This window comes from Drosophila suzukii, chromosome 3 (assembly GCF_043229965.1).
Source record: "Drosophila suzukii chromosome 3, CBGP_Dsuzu_IsoJpt1.0, whole genome shotgun sequence".
NCBI classification, from domain to species: Eukaryota; Metazoa; Arthropoda; class Insecta; order Diptera; family Drosophilidae; genus Drosophila; species Drosophila suzukii.
The window spans coordinates 6,083,303-6,107,377 of NC_092082.1; the positions used below are offsets into that span (position 1 = coordinate 6,083,303).

General features: G+C 41.4%; 1 protein-coding gene across 1 annotated transcript; it reads left to right on the plus strand.

Annotated features, from left to right (window-relative positions):
- Nucleotides 1–1,940: 1,940 nt before the first annotated feature.
- On the plus strand, nt 1,941–3,080 carry LOC108012743 (dnaJ protein homolog 1-like). The gene is made up of 2 exons (XM_070996094.1): nt 1,941–2,076; nt 2,135–3,080. The coding sequence occupies exon 2, from the start codon at nt 2,138–2,140 to the stop codon at nt 3,011–3,013; it is 876 nt and encodes a 291-aa protein (XP_070852195.1). The 5' UTR covers nt 1,941–2,076; nt 2,135–2,137; the 3' UTR covers nt 3,014–3,080.
- The last annotated feature ends 20,995 nt before the right edge of the window (nt 3,081–24,075 follow it).

Here is a 24,075-nt window from a genome sequence, read left to right on the forward strand (position 1 = left end):
GAAAGAAGCCACAAGGAAAGGCGACCTGACCCGCCTCCAGACGTAACAATCCGGCTGACTGAGACGGTTAATTGCTGTCACAAAAGACGAGGTCGAGATGGAGTTCGGAATCGGAATTGGAAGTGGAGTTGGCTGTGAATTTGGAATCGGAATTGGAGGTGAACTGCAGGTGAAAATCTTTTGTGGCCAAGACAAAGGCGTAGACCCACCTGGAGAAACACGCAAGGCCAGTCAGAGGTGCAGAACACATTTTGTGTGCGAGCTGCGTTTCCTTCCTGTCGTGGAACCCCATCTTCATGATCCACCACCCGACATGGTTGATTCATCCGTCAGTTGGCTGACATCGAATCTGAGGGATTTCCTTCTTGGCCAGATTTCGATGCTCCTGCTCCGTCATCTGTTGCTGTCTGGAAAAACACATTTGAAATATAAAATCCGTATTGCCATTTAATTACAACAGTTTAAGTCACACATAGAAATGGACAATTGGTTTCATAGTATCACACATTACAGTTGTATGTGGTTTTTTGAGATGTTGTGTCCACATCCGGTCTTGGCCTAAGAAAATCTATTGAATACTTTAGCTGATTATATCAAATCCACGGTCTTTATATAATATTCATATTTTGTTAGGACTCAACATTTTTTTCTAAATTTTTGTAATATGAGTTTACATAATATTTTCTAAAAGACCCAGAAATCATCTTAAAATTAAATGAAATCATGTAACATGTTTTTTTATTTTTATTCTAGTTTGATTAATAATTGAAGTATATTTTTTTTCTCAACTAGTTCTTTTTAATGTTATCATGGTATAAATTTGGTAAACCTTGCTTTTAGTCCATTTTATTTTATGGATGAACATTGCCACTCAAGTTTTCAAATTTCTATGGTATACTGTACGAAAAAATATTCAAGAGAAAGCGTGTTTTATTGTAATTTTTTGTCTGTGTAAACTAAGAATCTCCCCCCTTTTTAGCTGGTCTTGCTCTAATTCAGCCTCAATTTGTGCCCTGCGCATAGCCATAAATTAATTGATGCCCTGGCCAACTAGCTGAGTGATAACCATCGCCTTCCGCCCCGAACCCACTCCCTTTGGTCCAGATCCTGTTCCAAGATCGCATTCCCATTCCCCGTGCATTTAGGCTTCGGGGAAAACTCTGACCAGCTTCCCTGATTCTGATTCTGCGGCCAATAGAGACATCACCAACGGCGTTAACCCATCGCAGACCCCTGTCCCCAGCCTGGCTCCCTTTACCCACTCCCGGGACCACTTGAATTATGTGTGTCTCGGGCTGTGAATGAAGCGATGTGCGACCAGGATTGGCTAATGTACTGGATTCGGGCTGGGGCTGTGGCTGTGGATGTGGATGTCGATGTGGCTGTGCCCGCTCCGTGGCTGCCACTGCCCACTCAGTCCGCCGATCGCGTCCCGCCCCTCCGTATCATCAAAATTGTCGTTGGCTCGCAGTTAAATTAAGTCATAAATTCAGTATTTATCTGCTGAATGTAGTTTGTTGTCCGGTCATCACTTCAGCGTCAGCCTTTGTCGCCGCTGCCCGGCCAAGCCGGTCGTCCCTCGAACAGTGGGTGAGATCGGGATTCGATTGGTAATCAATTGCCCTCTAGGGACTTCTTTAAAATTAAATTTAAAGACAAATCTGTGGTTTTAGATAAGTAAACACTGGGTATTCCAGTTCAATAGACAATTTCAACTATTGGTGAAACAACCCTAAATGGTTCCTGTAGAATTTTTACACAGCTGTTATCAGTTGTATAATTTTTCGGTAATAAAAACAAATAATATTTCATTTTTCATCGTAAGTTAAAGTCTAAATTTATAATTAAGTAAGAAAAACTTGGAATGTACTTTCTAAAGTAAATTTAAAATAAATAATGCTTACTGGTGATACTAAAATTACAGTGTTACCATGGCTTTTGAAATAAGGTGGCAACTCTAGTTTTCAGCAGTTCAACAACCTTCGAGGCTGTCGTTTTGCCATGTCAAAGAAACCGTAGACATTTCTGTTCAATAAGTTCGACCCTTCGGATCATATTGTACAAAATATTTTCAAGGTATTTTATAAAAGTTAAGAATTTTTTTTCCAAGCCACTAATAAAAAAACTCTTCAAGACCATGGGTAAAGACTTCTACAAGATACTGCGGGTCCATCGTGGAGCCACTGTCTATGAGATCTGTAAGGCGTACCGTAAGCTTGCGCAGCGCTACCATCCGCACAAGAACAAGCACTCCCATGCGGCGAAGCGCTTCCAGCAGGTGGCCGAGGCCTTCGAGGTCCTCTCGGACAGGATGAAGCGCAACCAGTACAACGACCTGGGCGAGAGGGGTCTCCGGCTCGAAGGCGTCTCCGGATACCGGTTCCACGGTGATCCGCACGCCACCTTCGCTCAGTTCTTCGGCACCAACGACGTCTTTGCGATTGGATCAGGATCAGGGAGTGCCCGTCGCCCAAAGAATCAGGCGATAGAACAAGAGCTTCTTGTGTCACTGGAGGAAATAGCCAAGGGGTGTACTAAGCGCATTAAGATCTCGCAACAGAAGATCGCGGCCAGCGGCCGGGCAGTTCAATATGAGAAGGCATTCAACGTCGAGATCCTTCCGGGCTGGAGGGCCGGCACCAGGATCACCTTTCCCGACCAGGGCGACAAGGTGCTCAACCGTGCACCCGGCGACGTGGTGTTCGTCCTTCGGGAAAAACCACACCAGTACTTCCGCCGAGAGGGAAGGCATCTACGATACACTGCCCGTATCTCGCTGAAGAATGCGCTGTGCGGTGGCAACGTGGAAATTCCCTCGCTTCTGGGTAAGCCGGTGCTACTCTGCATCCAAGATGAGGTGCTTAATCCGAACTCCAAGCGGATCTTTCTGGGCCAGGGACTGCCCTATCGGAGGGACAGCTCACGCCGCGGCAAACTCATCGTTGACTTTTCGATTGAGTTCCCGACAGAAAAATTGCAGGATAACGTCCTCGATTTGATACCATCTGACTAACTTCCAATAGGTCCCAGCCTCATATCTTATGGGGAATGGACGTCGCTTTCAAGTACTTAGTCTTAAGCTTGTAATACCATTGAAGTTGTTGTTCCTACCAACAAATTTTGGTTTTAAATATTTATATTATTTTAATTTGTATATATATTTAAAAAGGAACCCCAGTTGGAAGTAGGTCCAATGTTTATGCAGGGGCTTTTTAAAGATCCTTACAAAAAAAAAACATAAATAAAAATATGTCGTAAGTGGGTCTCGAACACTGGACACAAAGTACGATAATCGAATACTGGTTTTCCTGAGGGACGCCTGCATTATTTTACTGCGATTATTTTAAACTGCGGCTTTAATAAAGCACACCAATCTGACTATTTTTTCTCAACTTCTCTACCAATATCACCCACTGTCCACGGAGCTGTGAAAGCCGCTTTTATCCAGGTTGCTGTTGCTGCTTTTATGGCAGCAGATAGCTCGCATGTGTCACCCGGCTCGGCGCCCCCCTTGGATCCTCCTGCCACTTTGCATTGGCATTGGCAAGATCCTCGATCGAGTTGGACATTGGCATTGGTTCCGATCCGCTCCATTCCGTTCCGGGGCAGCGGCTTAGCCCCACTTAACCGGGCTCTTGGGGCGTTGCGGGTAATTGGATTGAGTTGGCTTTCCTGCACTGCCAAAATATCGCTTGAGTTCCTAAAAGATGGCCCCTGGGAACGGAACGCACTCACTCTCTCACTTGCCGAATTTCAGATTTTGAGATTTATTGGTGCACATCAATTAGCTGGCATTCAGGCGGGTGTTCGCATCGGATACGAATCTCAAAAACCGCCGGCAGCACAGAGCAAAGTGGCACAAATCATTGATAATACAGATCAATAACGACCTGCCGTCAATTAGTCACTCTTTGTCACCGTGACACACTGCATCGGAATCACGGAATCGGAATAGGAATCAGAATTCTCAACCAGTACCTCGGGCTTTTTTGCTTTTTTGCTGTTTACTATTTCGGCATTGTCTTGCCGGCCATTTATTGAAACATAAAGCGTATAACGCATTATGGGCATTTTTAAATGTCAGTCTGGGGGATTGGATATGGATCTGGTGTCTCGAAGTAGTACTCACCTGTATTTGGCTGGAAGTCGCACAGTTGCAGGTAACCGAGTGGCCGGCAATTGTCATTGTCGGTGTCGCTGTCACCATGGATATGGGATATTGGATATTGCCGCCGTGTGACAGGCGGTCGAGATATAGAGACAGATTCCCGATGACACCGAGTCTCGCACAACCGCTCACGTGCGCCCCTTACCATCGCTCTTATACTTTTTTAGTCCTCTGGCGGCAGCGTGAAATATTTTGACAAATCGCAGGCCACTTAATCAAAAATCATCATCGGAAAGGGATCGATGTTTTGTATTGAGGTATCAGAGCGCATAAAGGACGAGCCGGCAGTGCCTGTGTGGGTTGAACAAGAGATTTCCGTCGAAGCCGATAAAAGGTTATGAAAGATAGCCCGCTGGGGTGAGTGCACTGAGGGTAAAATCTCAAGAAAAATAAAAAAAAATATCTAAATTTATAGAACTTTAACTTTTTTAAAACTTATAATAAAGATATATATTAATAGATACCCCCTTTTAAATCTTCTTAAGTTTTGAATTTATATGACAGAACTTCGAGCTTCAGAGATCTAAAATTTTTTTTTTTAATAAATTAATTGTATGATACTTCATAATCATATTTTTATTGTATTACCAGTACCAAAAATGACTTCAAAATGTTATTTAATGATTTATTCCTTAGGATATAATCATATACGATTTTTCAGTTTACAAAGTAAGATTTCTATAATCACAATATAGACGTAATTATGGTATCAAGTCTTTGTTTAACACATCTGATTGTTTTATAATATTTTTCAAACGAAAACTTACCCAAATTAAGAACCACTATTTCCTCAGTGTGAATATAAAATTGGAAGCTCCCGAATGCCTGTGTCGCTTTTGTCGCCTGTCTATAGAGGTGAAAATTATGAGTATGGGAAAGCCTCGCACACACACGTATTTTGTAATGACTGTTCATTTGTGTTAACACGTGATTAGACCTCGTATCAATCTTAATAATGAGCAACGTGACACTCACAGGGGGTTAACGTCAGCGCTAACTATCCGGCTGTAAATTGGTATGATAGCTAACCGATTGAAGTCGCGCGACTCTGACTGCCTCATCTTCGGCTTCCCCTCTGGGCGATCAGCCATATAAATTGCCAAACATTTATCAATAACGCGGGACGTGACCAATTAACCGATTCTCGAGTCAATAAAATGCAGCATTAAAAATGTTTGCCTAGAAGACAAGTCCTCAGGCAAACAAGATGAGACACATGTGAACCGATTCATCGTCATCCTTCGATAATGATGGTTAAATAAAAAAATTAAACCATTGAAAACATTGACATAAACAGGTGATAAATACATGGAAATCTGTTTTTATTGTGAAACAATAATTATACATTTTTTACGAGCAGGTATGCAATTGCACTGAAAGTGAAGTTTAGTAGTTTCTCTTTGCAAATGAAAACTTATTTAAAATATAAATGTATATTTGGTCAAAACTATTATTTTTTTAACATTTTTAGATTCTTATATGTTGGGAGAACTAGATAAAATCAACGTTGTATATGCTGCAGAAATTTAAAAATCAATTAATGTTAAATAATATTTCTCTAAAAGTACGACCTAGGCTAGAAAATACTTCAATATCCGCCTTGTTAAGTGTACCCCAAATGCACGCACATTTGAATACTTATGATGTACCTGCTTATCGAGGTGCTCCAATTGATTGGGCTCGATTCGGATGGCATACTCCAGATGCTGCGAGATCGCAGAGAGCGAGTCCGTAATTAAAGTCGATCAGGAAACAAATGCTAAAATCACGCAACTCCGAGTGAGCTAAATGCAGCGGCAGCTGAAGGAGCACGAACTGCGAAAGGTCGATTGCGATTGCTTCATCCGACAGGCAGGTGATGAGCCGTCATGCGAGCCCCGTCTTATAGATACCGCATTAGAGCATCCATACATATATCGATGAGAACAGAGATCCCCACACAGAGATCCGTTGAATTGGGGATCTTGCCATCCCGATCCCGAAGATCGAACTTGCTGAGCGCGCACGCGATTGATTAAAAAACCACCGCGGAGCTCGAGTTTTGAAGTGTGGGCTAATTTTCATAGACAGCGCACGCTGGACACGCGCATGATGCGTATCTGGGATCTTTTGGGTTCCGACATCCCATCTATATGGTATCTGGCTCCTGGTGGCTTGTCGTGCGTCAAAAGCTGAAACTCACCTGTCTGTTTATTGGCATTTCCGCCGGCTATGCAACAAAAACACAAGAAGCCTAACGCACAAAAACCTCGAATGTTGCGTCATTATCGAAAACATTTTTTTCCAAAATTTATTCCATATTCACCGAGTCCTTGCCCACATTGCTCTAATTTTTTCCGCTGCTTATCGTCCTTTTTGTTTTAATCACCGAGTGCCTGGAACCTGGAACCTGGACCCTTTTTCACCTTGCCATGTTTTGATGAATTGATGATGGGGTCTGGTCTGCTGGAAAAACGCCTAGCGAACGGCGAACCCTTTAGGTTTTTCTTAATTTGGAATTTATTTAAATCCACAAAGGTCTATGGATGGGGATGGAAAGGGTGCAGTCACTCAGTCAGTCAGTCAGTCACATCAGAGGTGGTTCGTCGCCCCCGTTCCATTTTGGCAGGTGCAGTTCCAGTTGCAGCTCCAGATCCCCCGATCGGTAGCATCACGATGACCCTTCTGCACCGCCACTAATGCATAAATAACACGTTTGCTTCTCAGCCCTTTTTTTTTCTACCGATGCGGAGCTCCTGCCATTACAGCGGCCACTCACCGAAAATTTTAAAAGGCGTTTAGCTTGTTACCTTTTAATAATACCATTTAATTCCCCGTTGTGCGGCGTAGGCGCGGAACCATCAATCAGACCGTGCAGATAGCGCCGCAAATGGACACCGGACACAATTCTCGCACAGCCGCGCATTTCTCGGCCGGCAATTCATAATTTATTTGCGTTTTTGTCGATCACGTTGGCTTCATTTTTTACCCAGCCCCTTGCGGATGGACAGCTGAAGATACGAGGTTGGAGAAGAAGCCCAAGCCCCTCATCCTGCACATACATACCACTAGTCTTCACTCCGTCCTCTCGGAAGATTTGAGTGCGAAGAATGTGCAAGACTAGCCACGGATGACAATCTCTCAACAGCTTCATCAAACACCATTCTTTTTGAAATTTTAAAATTGAATAGTTAAGTTAAGCATTTGTTTATAGATGCATTATGATCCGCGTTTAAAGATTTGTGGGATTCTGTAGATTTCATTGTCAAAACATTTTTCTTCCGGCTATTATCCCCTTTCAAAAGGCCTTTACTTATTTATTAAGTAGTAGATTAACTAATTTCTAAAATTAGTTGATATCATTAAATATGATAGGTGGCTAAATTGGCAGTGCAAGCAAATATATAAACAGCAGTTATACAAGTTTAAATTGGCAGATTAATAATCCATGGTCCCAGAACGTGGGCAGATTGAACATTTCCCATTAATGAAAACAACCTATGGGGGTGGCAAAAATAAAGCCAACATAATTATCGAATACTTTCAGCCCCATCAGCATGGCAGCAGAAATTCCAGTGGACATTGCAGTAGCAACATGAACATGGCCGACGGACGCACGCCAATGGGCGGCACCCGAATCCGCTCCTTACTCACCCAAAACCCACTTCGTACTCCCCGACCTCGTATATACAGTACACCCCTCAAATATAAAATACAGTGGGGTGAGTGGGTGCTAAGTGGCTACTGGCCGGGCAGCCAGTCAGCCAGCCAGCCATCCATCCACTCATTCATCCACATCCACATCCATCCAGTGGGGGTGTCTATGGTCTGCTATTTTGACGTGGCTGGCAGGCCAGCTGGCCAGGCTAATTTACGAATAAATTATGTGACACTATGCGGGCGGAGTGGCTGCAATTCGACGGCCATTAAAATCGCCAATCACCGGTAGTCAATACCGGCTATTTGAGCTCGCAATCGGTGTTGCAGTGAAAGGCGGCGGGTGAGCATCGTCGAAAACCGATATGCACTGGGAAAAAATGAGGATTGAATTATTATTATAACAATAGTTTTCGGTTGCCATTCTGAAAGCCATTGGAAATACGGATAAATCGAACATGAAAATGGATAATAATTTTGACCCTCAGTAAAAAGATAAAACTTAATGTAAAACAATAGAGAATTGCATCACAAATTCATAGAGGTACCCTACATCGGAATCGGAATCAAATTACTCAAGTTATGGAATCTAGAAGTGCAGTTTTGGGTCCCCATTCTGACAGCCATTGGAGTTACGGAAAAATCGAACATGAAAATGGGTCAAAATTTTGAACCTCGTTAAAAATAATAATTTGAATGTGGATTATTAGAGAATTCAACCACAAATTCATAGAGGTATCCCACATCGAAATCGGAATCAAATTACTCAAGTTATGGAATCTAGAAGTGCAGTTTTGGGTCACCATTCTAATTACGGAAAAATCGAACATGAAAATGGGTTAAAATTTGGACCCTCGTTAAAAATAATAATTTGAATGTGGATTATTAGAGAATTCGACTACAAATTCATAGAGGTATCCCACGTCAAGATCGGAATCAAATCACTTAAGTTATGGAATCTAGAGTGCAGTTTTGGGTCCCCATTCTGACAGCCATTGGAATTACGGAAAAATAGAACATGAAAAAGGGTTAAAATTTGGACCCTCGTTAAAAATAATAATTTGAATGTGGATTATTAGGGACTTCGACTACAAATTCATAGAGGTATCTCACGTCGAAATCGGAATCAAATCACTTAAGTTATGGAATCTAGAGTGCAGTTTTGGATCCCCATTCTGACAGCCATTAAAATTACGGAAAAATCGAACATGAAAATGGGTTAAAATTTGGACCCTCGTTAAAAATAAAAATTTGAATGTGGATTTTTAGAGAATCCAACCACAAATTCATAGAGGTATCTCACGTCGAAATCGGAATCAAATTACTCAAGTTATGGAATCTAGAAGTGCAGTTTTGGATCCCCATTCTGACAGCCATTGAAATTACGGAAAAATCGAACATGAAAATGGGTTAAAATTTGGACCCTCGTTAAAAATAAAAATTTGAATGTGGATTTTTAGAGAATTCAACCAAAATTTCATAGAGGTATCCCACATCGAAATCGGAATCAAATTACTCAAGTTATGGAATCTAGAAGTGCAGTTTTGGGTCCCCATTCTGACAGCCATTGGAATTACGGAAAAATCTAACATGAAAATGGGTTAAAATTTGGACCCTTGTTAAATTGAAAACTTTTAATGTAGAATATTAGAGAATTCCACTACAAGTTCAGAGAAGTATCCCACGTCAAATTTGGAATCCGATAACTCAAGTTATGAAATTTAGAAGTGCAGTTTTTGGTTCTCATTTTGAAAACCATTGGAAGTACGGATTAATCAAACATGAAAATGGGTTAAAAATTTGAAAATCTTAAATGCTTTTTTATTTGCTGTGTATAGATCGAAATGGAATAATGCTGGGCTCAGGGTTCGAGAGCTTGCAGGAAACCGAAGACGCAAATTGCAGGGTAGCGGCATTTCAGGCGAAAGATCAACGGGTGGATGGGGACTTCGGACTACGGACTACTACCGACAATTGTCTGACGATTGGATTGGACCGGGAATTGGATCTGGGATCAGGGATCAGGGAATGGAAGTGAGTCTGCAGCTTTTTGTGTTTATGAAGTTGTGGATTTTTCGCCGGTTTAATTTTCGAGCTGACTGCAATTACAAGCCGTAAATTTGTCATGGCGCGATAAATTGGATGTGTGGGGCTGGATGGGGCTCGAGGAGGGGTTTCCAGACAGCCTGGGCAGCCTAATGCATGTAATCTGCCACTCAACACCCTGCCAGGTCGTCCGGTCGTCCGGGGTCCTGGATTGAGATTGCTATTAAGTCTGGGCTCGGCGCTTGTTAACCAATTTGGCACGCCTGCGCAATGGGATCGGGTACCCGGAGATGGATGTAGTGGATGTGGATGTGGATCCCGTTGGGCTGAGCAGCCATTTTATGGCCCATAATCAGCAACAAACTAAATAGGAGTCCGGAGTAATCGCCGCTGGCCAATTCAAGCTCACATTTTGGGCTGGTTAATTAAATACGGATTTCGCTTTAATGGCCGATAAAACTTGATGAGAAACTTTAATGGCACGCCGAGGCGATCGCTTGAGGATCGCTAAATCACCGTTAATGCGATAACGCACTATGCCAGCCAATACAAACAATACGCATAGTCCGTCGAAATGCGCATTTTACGAGCCAATTGCCAGCGAAATCCCAGTTCCAATGCCATTCCACCTCCAATCTCGGTTTGCAGTCCTGGTTCCCCACTTACTTTGTTGCCGAGGCGCACAAAATTAACTGCTGATGAATGTTGGCGGTGGCGGGCACTGTCAAAAATGAAAGCCCTATGTTACTAGAAATTTTCTACAATTTTAAAAATGAATATAAAATTTTATAAACATTGTTCTGGAAACAAATACTTTAAAGCAATTTAGCATTTTGGAAGAAATCAAAAAAATTTCAACGAATTCCAAAATCTGTAAAAATATTTCTTCCAAATAATAAAAGCAATCGATCCTTTCGTGACTAAAATCAGTGATATAATATTTGGACGCTTTTGTTGGTCTAAAATGTATTGTATAAATATTTTCTTGAAAAAATACTTTCTTAATATTTTGTTTTGTGCTTAAAACAATTGCATTCTTGTATTATTTGGAACTTTTTTGCATGCATTTTATCCTCAAATATTATTCATTAATTATATGAATTGAATAATAATTTTAGATAAGTTACAGAAATTTTTTGTTTTCAATATATAATTTCTTCTGTGCATTACCGGTAAAAGTCGACACCGACCAGAAAGCCCATAGACGTAATACCCCATCTGGAGCTCTGGTTCAAAGTCACCAAGTCACTGACAAAAATGTTGTAAGCCGCTCTTAACCATCCGACTTTTGTGCGATTTTTTAATGCCTCCGCCCGCGGTCGATGTTGCCGTTGTCTCGTCGTTGTTGCAGTTGCAATTTCTTGGGCCGTTGCTGTTGCTATTGGGGGCTTACAAGTCGCCCCATTCGTCCGCCGGACGAGACATAAAATTAAAATGTTGCACGCTCGCCATCCGGGTACGAATCCGAATCCGAGTCCGAGTCTTTGGGTCTTCGACGACCCGGCGCGCTCATTAAAAACGCCATAAATGCAATAAAACGTAGAGCAAACATCGATTAAACAATATTTATGGGGCTTCACTTGCACATTGTTCGCTGGCTCTGCGCCCGGGTTTTGCCAGCGGCTTCTACTTGGACACGGCCGCGATTCAGCAAAACCTCTGGTCACCGCTTCCCATTCCACCTGCGGCCACCTGGTAACCTGGCCAAATCCGCCCCAAGTTGTTTGGGCTCTCGGCGTTTTTTCTGCCTCCATTCGGCCCCCATGTCACAGCTATTGCCACATTTGTCGCCCTCACTGAATCCGCAATATGTTTCTGTCACATCTTCTTGCGGCTGGTACTTGACCGGAAGCCCATGCCATGAAGGACTTCTGGTAAAAACTATGAATTCTTAAATTCGAAATAATAAATACAAGATAAGAAAAAGAATTAAGAATTAACTCAATGCAAGCCCAAAAATATGCATTAGTTTGGATAGTCTGTCACGGGAACTCTGATAGAGATCCAAGCAAAACTACGTTCAACAATAACCAATGGGTTTACTCAACTTTTTACGCTATATCGCTCGTACAACGCTATAATTTCCAACCAGTTCTAGCGCCCGCTTGCTCCTTTTGTATTTCTTAAAACCTTCTGACATTTAATGGAAGTGAAACTCAAAAAAAAGTTAAATATATATTCTTAAAAGTAAAACAAAACGTACTAGAAAAGAATGAAAGAATATTTAAATGTATAATATACAATTTGATAACCTAAGTATAGCCAAATATGGCACACAAATATCTTACGAAAATTACGATTAAGAAAAATACAGATATCTCTTCCATGTGGTTTATTGCAGACTCCAAAGATCAAAATAGTGTCTACTCTATAATTTAGTCTCATCCCAATCAATTAAGTCGCAGATGTGTCACTGACGTCTTCATTTATATCATCTTGTGTTGAAGATTATGGAAATTAGGGCAAATTAAATAAACATTTTGGTGCAGAAGCGGAACATATTAATTTGGGATCGCAAAACGGAGATCAGAAAGAGGTAGGTGCAAAAGTATGGGCAATTTCACGATCCCGGATCTTGTGGTTGGAGATATTAGTGAAAAGTCAAAGTACTCCGAAGGAAGGCAGCTGTTTTGGGCCCTCGGCTCAAAGGTCCAAGTGTTGAGACAATGGCAGTTCACGGCGCTCAATGAATAACAATTACAGCTATTAATCTTGGCCCAAACGGCTGGGCTGGTCGGCCAGTTTCGGTCCTTGCAGTGTGGTTAGACATAACGTCCTGCTCGGTTTTCTGTTTTTTTGCCTGGCAATTTGCGGCCCATTTATTTATTTGTTAAGTGGCCGTAAAAGCGGTCACGGCAACGGCAATGGCAAAAGGCAAAGCCAACTGCAATGGCCTTTTCTTTTTATTAATTTATACATTTTGTATAAGTAATAATTGTGCGGAAAACGGAAACAATGGAGGTTGTGTAATGCGGCCACTCAAGGCGGTATAAGGGGCGTGGCACAGTACCGGGCCATCTGGCGCTGGACAAGTCAGTCAGTCAGCCTGTGGCTCATGAAAAAGGAGTGAAAATTGCTCGTAATTACCCAGTCACACACACGCACAAGTACTCTATATATATATGTATATATATGCATTTCATATAGACGGAGCGAATGCAAATGGTAAATATGGTCATTATCTGGTCCAAATTCGAGCACCAAGCAACCACTAACCGCCGCACAACGCCTTCGTAGACGAATAGCATTCGAAAGCGCGACTCGCTTTTCATGGTCCGCCATGGCAAAGTTGTCCCAGAACTCGAACGCGAACCCTCCTCCTGGCTTGGAAAACCCCCGGGTTATCCATATATGTTCGCCCCCAACCCCTCATGTGCACAGGAAGCACTCGCGATGGCGATCAGCGCACTTACCAACGCTGCTTACGGCCATAACCATCCGGAGTCGGCTTCCAAAGGAATGGAGCTTTGGCCCCAGTATTGCCACTGCAGTAGCCATGCCATTATAATCATGCGCCAGACAGACAGCCTTATAGACAGACAGCTCGCCTCGACTTGGCTTGGCTGGACTATCTTTATTTATTGTGCTGTCTGACTGTCCATAAAGTTGGGCCGCAGCCAAGGGATGTACTGATGGGTACGGGAAAATGGCCACGAAAATAATTATATTCAAACGATAATACCTACAGCCCGCCACCAAGACGAATAACCAGTACTTAAGTTTGTCATTTGCTAAATTTGTATGAAAAAGTTGGAAGGGGTAGGTAAACTTATAAAACTTTAATGAGTCTTGAGACTAGGACCAAAATAAGACAATAAAGGACTAGGGGGTCTGTATTTCATTATCATGGTCCACTCCTTAAATATTATCAGTGATTAAATCTACTGTGATTAAATCTCTTAATACAAAACTAAGCCCTCAAAACAAAATTTATTAGAATAACAATGAGCATTCTTATTTTTAACTAACCGCTGGCTCATCACAAAAGTCTCTATAAATAGTTCCCTTAGGAAAGAGAATATCTATAATATATGTTTTATTCTCTAAGCTTGGTCAACAAAATCCCAAAGCTTAGACGGAATCTTATAAATAACCTTCAAATTATTTCCCCACTCCAAGACTCAATAACCATATGGTAATAATTAAAGTCTATAAAATTATTAAAATATAGCCCCCAAAGAGTGGTACCGCAGTCCCTCATTTCGTAGGGCATCTGCAAGTAATATTTGTTATTTTAATTACTACTCTGCATTAGTAATGAGAGAGTTCCAGGAGGTGTAACCCATGACCGAAAGGGTAAACCAACATCTGACCGAGTTCCGGACTCGGACTCCCAACGCTTGCCCCATCCTTGATACCATCCCCATTCCCATTACCATCCATGCGTATAATTGAGGCAATGTCAATGAGGCACTGAGGTAAGAAATGGAGTCCGGGAGCAACCACAAGTCACATGTCCGAATATACTATACGAATTCGATTAATGGTAATTCTAGGGAAGTGGCCACAGTTTAAACGTAACAATAATTTGCATTTCGAATTTAATAATTTGCATTCTGGAAATCAGAAATGTATAGGGTGCATTAAACATTCAGAGGTACTGCCCCTATATGAATGGTATTTTTTTTTGGTTGGGGGTACAATGAACCAGTCGGTTTTTGGACAAGACCAAATAATAGGTTCAATTTAAATGTGGTGGAGAAGTCGTGGCCTTAAATTGCGGGTTACTTCTCCAGAGGGACACACTCAACTGGTCTTAAGAATGGGTTGACTGACTCCACCGCACGATCATTAACGTTAAGCTGTCTCAACAAACCCTAATAGGTGACTCACAGGTTGGTCTTTGTGGTCCCACCTTGGGACGTTCTCAGAGTGCCCGAAAAATATCGAGTATACCATTTCCATATAGTGGGCATTTTCCCATGGATATCAGCATTACGCGGATCTCATAGATTGCGACACGGCTGATCCGCTCAACTGAACAATTTCACAATTTCGGGAATGCTTCCAGGTAAAATCCAGCGAGCCCCTGGCAAATGACAAACATGATTCGCATATCGCTGTGGAGATTTTTAAATTCGATTTTGACTTTGATTTTGTTTTCGATTCGATTCGATGCGATTCCACCTAATCCAATTAGGATAGCCAGCCATTCCGATGGGTGCTTCGCTGGATAAAGCCCTAATAATTCCCAAATTATGGGAAAGCTTTTGTCCCCAACCAAAATATAATAATAAAAACAAGAGAAAAAAAGAAGAGAGCCGCCGTCTGCTGGCGCACAAATAACATATTTAATAAGCGTCCCCTCATCATTCAGCTTGGACTCGATCGTATATCAGTCGCATGAAGACATCAGCGGACAAAACTTGGGGTCAGCTGGGTCAGCTGCCTTCTACTTATACTCCACCTAACTGGTTCACTCGACTCGCGAGTCGAAGATAAAACTGTGGCAACGACAACTGCCAGGTCACTTGAGGAATTGCACCGCAGTACGCATTTAATTGAATTAAATTCCAATTCCGTTCGCCGTTCTCTGCCAACTATCGCTTTGAACAGGCAATCCAATTATTTGCAAAATTTTGTCACATAAATAACTAGGCGATCTCGGGGAACAGAGCGAGCATTTCCTTTCGCGTATCACCTGTCGTAGGATCGCAACCGCCGAACCACTACGCGGTGGTTCTCGATTCGCGGTGGTGGTGCCGGCTTGGTGGTTCTGATGGTAACCGCTCTTTCCCCTAACAATTGCGATCGGTAGTCGCGGAAGTTGCTCCCGCGTGCCGATTACCACAGAACACCCGCTGCGAGGGGTGATCTTTTCCTATACACTCTTAAAAATATTCCCTATATTATGATATTTCTAGATTCCATATGATACAATCTTGTAAAATTTCAAATAAAATTTTCTAGATTGTTGTTCGGGTTCTGGAAATAAAATCTTTGCGTATCATATATCATATCATATATGAATATGAAAGATATATCAATTTTAGAAAAATATAATGTTTCTTAACCATAAGTATGTTAAAATAAATATATATTAATTCATAAAATGTTTTCTGATTAGGGTACCATGACTTTTTAAAATAATTCCCAAATTAAGCTAGTGTTACAAGGCCAAATTTCAAAATATTCTAGATTTAGTCACCATCAGAAAATTGTTAAAACCTAAATTACATGAGATTTTAGTGGGTAAAAATAATAATGGCTTTGGAAGATCTGCACTGATCATTATTAAGGTAATAGAAAAAGCTGAGTTAATTGCGATTTGAATCCTAAAAGAGTTCCTTATATTTCCCAGTGTAAACTCTCTCTGTGGTCCCCTACGTATAGGCCATATCTTTCCCGACAGGGGTGTCGAAAGAAAGGTTACGAGTCCTGCGTGTCGTGGCTACCGTGCTCAGCATTCGTGGCCAGATCGGTCGAATGTTTTGTGCCGAGGTGTTAATTGAATTCGTTTTGCATAAGTGACTGGAGGGGACTAGTCCAAGGAGCACCGAGCACAAGAAGAGGAAGCCGGAGGACCACCTGCGCTCCAAAGGACACATGTGTATGTAAAGCGGGGTTGACTGCCCAACATTGTGTGTTAATTGTGGCAACAATAATGACAACAGCCGCAAAACAAAGCGGCCAACCAATTGTCAACATGACAGCGGCAACTAGCAACCTGCGATATTGCTGCTGGGCCTGTGATGTTGCTGCTGTCGCTGTTTCCATTTAGTTACCATGATGATCTTTATCGCCTGCCGTATGGTATTTGCATATTCCGCAGTCGCACCGAACCCCACTCCTTGGTGCATCATCATCTGCATTGTTGCCGTTGTCGGAGTCGGCTTTATTATGTCATTGCATCATGTTTATCGCCATCCGTCATGCACATTGTGTAGAAATTAGCACATAACCCAAATGTGTAAAATAGCGACGAGTAAATTAATTGCCGGCAATTAGTGGATGAAGGGAAGGTGGGTATTTTGCAATTACCTCTGTACATAATCAGTATTGGCGCCTTCGCTTTGATAGAGCCGCTAATAGAGATGTTAAATGTGGTATGGGCAGGGGTAGTGCGACTATCATCCCGCTCACAGGTGTCAGGAAAAGTCGACAGTCGGTGCTGACAGCAGAATGCCCTTTAATGTCGCAAGTGGCGACCCATGCAAATGTCACGTTATCCGTGTCGCCGCATTGTCACCGTGCAAATAAAACATAAAACGCACCGTCACCGCGATAAATCATCGGGATGGGTCGGGCCATTGGAATTGGATCTGGATTTGGACTCGAATCGTAAAGTTTAACTTGGCCAAGAACCATGAGCCAACAGCCGAGATCATCGATTCAAGATCCCAGATCCAAGAGAGAGTTGCAGCTGTCGCCGGAAGATCGCACTCCTCACCGTTAAGTTCGTTCTACATGTGTGACTCTGCAAAAGCTGATCGCATAAATTAGCCATCTAATTGCAACGATACACAGAGAGAAAGTTACTCTACAACTTTAAATTAAATAAGTCCCATAAGTCCATTTAAGACCAATTTCAAAGCTTTAGTTAAGACAATGGACTCCAAAAGACAGATAAATAATAAAATATGCCATATCCAAAAAAAATTTGATCCACATATTACAAATTAGAAAGCCGTTTGATGAATTTTACCCAAAATATACAAACGGTCTTGAACTAAATGCCATTCAGATAAAAAGTAACTCTAAACATTTTAAATGGTTTTAAATAATATGAAGTTTTGAAATCTTTGTAATCGTTGTTCTTTAAATCGGAGATACCAATTATATTGTACAATAACTTTTAAAATATGTCTTTATTTGTCTTTAAATTGGAGATACAAATTGTATTATACAATAACTTTTAAGATATCCCTTTATTTGGAAGCTTAGAGACTTTTTTCCCCCAGTGCATCGGTGATCGCCAATTCAGCGAAATCTCGCCGGAATCACGAAGCGCAGGCGACCACGAGCATTCAACATTTGTATGCAAATTGCTCCGGTCTTCGGCCAGCAATTCTCCGCTCTTCAGTCTTCAGTCCCCCGAGCTACAGTCTTCTGACACCATCCACCTCCACCTCCGCCTCCTCCGCCCAGCTGCCAAGTTTGCCATCGCTTAGGTGCAATCATAATCGCCGTCATATAGTTACGGGGCGCTATCGTTATCACCTGGCCTAAACCTGGTCGCCTCTAAAGCGTCTGAATCTCGGATCGCTGGACAGTGGGCACGCAGCTGAAATAAATTTGCATATAAATTGCCGACGTCGCAGCCTCCAACGCCGCGCTTCCATTTAAATCGATGAGCACCGCAAGCAATTTCGGAATTTATGTAAGCATTTCGTTCGCGGGTTTAATTGACAGACTCGCGGTCTTGGCCAATGGCCAATGGCCAGAGTAATCCAATTAGCCCAGCAGACATTCGGTACAAGGAAAAGCACTTGTCGCCGACTCTCTCCACTCCCGATCGGTGCGAATTTCAATCCGGACGCGCAGCATTTCCTAATGAAGATGTCTTCGATTGCCCTGCGGCCAATCTCATTCGGGTTAACTTAACGCTGACGTCACTGGCTGCCGGAGCAGCGGGCAATAAAAAATCTATAAATTACGAGGACATAAATAAAGGACTTCACACCGTTTCCGAAGGGAAACACACGAGTGTTCAGCCCGCCAATTTCATTCGGCGTTCTCAGGTTACACTAACCCTATACAACCGATCTTTTAAAGAACTTTTAACCAAGGGTTAAGCCTAAAATTGCTTTTATAACCCCTGATTTTTTAGATAAGTTTAAAATACAAGCAATTCTGATGATTAATCACTTTAAAATCATTTTAAGAATAAAATATTTCCTCCGCTTTTTGATGTAAGATCCTTAGTTCCAATATATAACTTTTTATTTTATAAAACTACGGAAACAAAATGGGAAATAAAACACCTGGCTTAAATGTATATTTTGAGAATAATAATATAAAAAACAATTAAGATAGTTTGAAAAAAAGAATCTCTATGTTTTAACAAGCGGTGTTATATAGGCACATTAGGGTTAACTAATAGAGTTGAGAACTTTAAATTTGTCTCGGCCTTTTCCGTTCGCTTGTTCGTCTCATTTGCGGCTATTTTCAAATTCAATTTAATTCACTTTGTTCGGTGAGCATTATCAGCAGATAGCAGATAAATTGGGATCACTTCACGCTCCTAATGGGAACTGTGGACTGAAATCGGGTCATGGGGAGGGGTTCGAAAAGTTCGAAAAGGGCCTGACAGAAGCAGGAGTAGCCACAGGTGATGGTCAGCCGAGAGTCCAACTGTCAAGGGAATCACGGGAACGAACGAGCGGTCAAAGAGGTGAGCACAAACAACATCATCGCCTGGCCACAATCTCTAAGCCAGGCCCAAATGAGAGCAAGAGGAGGGGCTGAAGGGATGGAGATGGAGATCCGAAGATCTGAAGAGTTGGCCAAGGTGTCGACAAGCGGACAAAACAAAAACAACACTCGACGGAGGATGGGCCTGGGATTGGAACTGTGGAAGTGGGGCTTCTGCTGCCGTTGCCCAAAGAGATATCACAATAAATTAGGAAACGAAATCTTTACTAAATAAAGACATAAATTACACTCTGAATCGCTCTATGGGCATGGAGACCGATCCGGCCCGATCCCAACCGATCCGATCCGAAATCGGCTTCAAATAAAAAGCAGCCATCTATGTTGAATGAAAATAAAATGTTGGCGCACAAAAGCCAGCGATGAGCCACAATGGTGACAACAACACAAGCGGCATGACAACGACAACCACAACGGCAACAACCCACTAAATGCACTGAAAATAATCGTTGAGATACTTGGAATTATAAAATGATTTACAAAAATATATGATTTTTCCTCCTTTTTTTAACATTTTATGGTAAGATGGTAGATAATTTTAAGTACGAAAAATATTTAATTTAAGTTTGTTAAGATATGTTATAAAATATATAATCATTTTATCAGTTAGAGATCATTAAAACATGTCAAAAATTGTAAAAAAGATTCTTTAAAAAAATCTAAGTATAAGTTAATTTAAATATAAAAGGATGTCTTAACCCTCGGTCTTAACGTATTTAAGGTACACATATTATACCAATAATTTAAAAAAGTTAGCAAAAATTATCTTTAGAAAACATGATCACTACTTACAATTTTCTCCGTGTACACATGAAGAAGGCTTATAAAAAGCGAGAGAAATACAAATAATCAAACGAAATGTATTTTATAGGGTGATAAGAATCAATGAAGCCACTGAAATCCTATAGAGACATATTGTTTGCATTATGGGGCATCATCTAGTGGAGCGGTCGCAACCCCAATACCGGCGTTTAAGTGGATATTCTCAGATCGGAGCCAACTTATCAGGCGGGTTCGGTGTCGCTGGCTCAATTAGTGGGCGATGTAGGCGCATTAATACGTTAATGCCGGGGTTAATGCATACGACATATGGTGACTTCGTTTATGCGTGATTCGCCGGAATGCGATCCACCGAACCGCATCAAAACAGGGCTATGGGATTGGATCGCTTTGGGGCTGCTCCGATCGATTTCTCGGTCGGCAGCAACGGGTCTTCTGTGATTTTGGGACAGGCAATAAATCTTGGCCGCCAAGCCGTTTAACATTTTTGTAGTAGTCGTCTGCGGCATCGGCATCGAACATCTCTTTTCCGAACAATAGGCGTAGTTTAGAGCTCGTTTGATGGCCAGGACTGGACCGATGCTGCATCTTAATCAGGTGCAGCGTCATAAGTCTCGGTTAATTGTGGCAGCCCCTTATTTTGAAGCCGGGGCACATTCCCATTAGAGGTTCAAAATTTATGTGCGGACTAAGTGGTCCGACTTGAGGCGATTACCGCCTTTAATTAGACATTGTTTGGCTGGACACTATTACCATAGAAGTGTGCTTTTTTATGGTAAACACCGCGCCCTGCACTCAAAACAAACTGAAATAAAATAATTAGTACTTTACTTAGTAACACAACTGATAAGAACATCTATAAATATCCATTGTAAGTATATTTACTAAACAACTTCTGGAATCTAATTAAAATAACTCTTAGGTTAATAAAGAATACATTTTTAAGGGAATAAATTTTAAACATACCAACATACCATAAACTTATGTAATTTTAAAAATCTCAAGCACATACAAGATTAATTTTTAAACTCAACACATAAATTAAACATGTAGTTTTCAAAACATTTACATTGTTAATATATATTTTTAGTGTTCTAGATTTTGAGTACGAAAATTTTTATATTCATTATTAAATTAGGTTCATACGACAATATTCTTCATAAACCACATATTTCAACAAACCAATAAAACTGCTATCATAGGTGTGGAGCTCTTAACCTTTCGGCCTTTTCGTTCCTAAACTTTCTGGTTTGACCGATAAACTTTCACAATAATGCGAAACGAGCAACTGTTTTGAAACCAAAATCCGCAGCAACGGGAGTTGAGGAGCCCACTGATTATAGCCCACAATCAATCAATAGTTATAATTGGTCATAATTCGGTAGCCGGCCACTAATTAGATGCTTTACAATACAACCAATTTACCACGCGCCAATGGTTTTGGCCAACCCAATAAGAGAAAACCCGCACAGCAATTTAACAAAATATGGAAGCAGATTTATCATATGCAAATTGCTCAGGCATAACAAAAGCCCCAGCTGCGTTGAATACGGGTTCGAGCACGAACAAGAATCGGAATCAGAGCCAGACTTAGGATCACAAGATCTGAAAAGATTTCGAAAGATCGAAAAAGATCAGAAAGATTTAAAAGACTTCAAAGACTTCGAATCGATTGGGGAAACAAGAGACCCACAATTACCGGTGGGGGCATACTAGAACAACTTCTGGGGACCGTGGGTAGTGGCATTGTTCCTAATTAATCCATGGGGGAATGCATAAAGCCCCTTCGCTTTTGGGCACTATCAACACCTCATTACTCTTTTGATCACACTCCTCGTTAATGAAGATGTCACCGGCAGCTGCCGCCGCAGCCAAATAAAATAAAACCCCGAATAAAAACACAGCGACAACGAAGACATTTGAATTCAAAATTCAAATCAATGTTCAGAATTCCACTTTTGTTGTTGCCTTTCGGCTCGGAACTTGAGACTCTGTCTTGCGAGGCGACAAAGATTAAATATACACCAACTCTATGAGCTGGATCGACCGAAGTTCGTATGCTCTACCCAGTATTCAGGCTGGGAATATGGAAAAAGTCGAAGATGCCCGTTGGAGCAGCGCATCCGAAACCGAAACCTGTATCTGCATAAAGTTATAAACAAAGAAAACAAATTTGTCTTATCGCCCAATTCCAAATGAGATGACAACGAGACAAAATCACTCCGTCCCCGCCTCCGAATCCCCCTTATAAAAACTCCTAGGGTTGCGCGTTAAAAGCTCGAGCTCATTTAAGGAGCGGACAAACACAAATGCACATTTTTTAATCGCTCGGCTCATTAACAGAGGCCCTGACGTCGAACCCTTGGAATCGGGGAGCTGAAAGGTGGATTTGGGGGGCTTGGAGGGGGAATACCTGGGTCGGGTCATCTGAATCGCCATTGTGGCCATTTAAGTTTGGGCATAAATCAGTCGACTGGATGGCGACACTCTCACGCATTTTAATACCCCAACATGTTTCACAGGCATACCTTGGGATATATCCACCGTATATATAAAAACTTATCTCAATTTGTTAAGACAGGAGTTTATAGAACAAAACCACTTAAGTTTTACCAAACAAGTTATATGTTTTCTAGCAGCATTTGTATAGTACAGCAGTTTTAAAAAATAAATTAAAATGATTATCCATTATCCTTATAAAGGAATTCTATCTTACCAAATCTTTATAAAAACATTATATATATATTATGCCACATCAAAACTACAGAATTAAGTTGATTTTTATCCAAATTTGTAGAACTTGTTTTCCTATTTAATTAAAGTTCGTGACTTTATGAAAACCATACCATATGTAATTGCAGATCCTTTAACCCATGGGCCCGTGCGACTTAATTGCTTTTGCGTGTTTGATTATCGGGGAGGGGGAGGGAACTTTGGTGCCCAGTAAGAGACCCTTGCATTTGAGGTATTTGTTTTTGTAAGCCGTAAACATAATGGCGGAATAACGACACCCATTCCCATTCACAATCTGGGAACGATATTCGCATGCGTCTGGCACTGGTTAACTCGCATTTGCATCGGTGGGTTAAGAAGTGGAAGGGCCCCGGACAACATTGTTGTCATATTAGTAAACGTAACTAACTTTAGTTATTGCTGGTGTTGCGACTTCGCACGTTTATGGTCCATTTAGAAGTATGCAATGGCAATGTTGCGCTGGCTCGCCAACAGATTTATCACCGGCTTCTTGCCCGGGGAGGCCTGGAGATCTAAAATGCACTGAGAAAAAACGAAAAATTCAAATATCCAAATATTTAAATGAAATACATAATAATATAATTATATAATTATAATTATTAAGAATAAAATTTTCATCCGATACGATTTTTAGTTCCTACTGGATATACTTTTATTGATATCTTAACTTTCGGAGTAATAGAACAAACAGAAAAAATTTACTGAAATGGAGACGAGATCAGAGGCTTTATATCTTGTACATCTGGTTCCAAAAAGTTGTCTTAAGTCCCATTACAGTTTATTTATATTAGGTTTAATGGGGACCAAAAATATTATTTTAATGGTCCTGTTTAAGGAAATATTCTTGACTATTAGTACCAGTTTTTACCTTACTGTTTAAGTTTAAGCTGGCATTATTAATGTTTATTAATATCCCCATTTTTCCCTGTGTAAAATGTAGCTGACCATGGATCCTTGGTAAAGTTCATCGATTTCCGCCAACCCAAACAATAAAAACTGCTCAGAGCCAACAGCGGGCCACAAACATTTGGCAACAAAGTTGCAGGACAATCTCGAGGACCCGGGACTCATCAAGTGGCCAACTGATCAGCTCGCCGAGGACGGTGGATATACGAGCTTGAGATGGTGGATCGTAAAAATGTTTGACTGCGATTATATGGCGCTCATGAGAGCGCCACATTTGCCCTGGTCCATCAAACCATCAAGGAAACACTCCTCCAAACCGAACCGTTTTCGAAAAAAAAAATATGTTGATGGAAACCCCAGGCCTCCAAATCAAAAATTTAGTACACTAAACGAAACCATTGAATCAGCGTTAA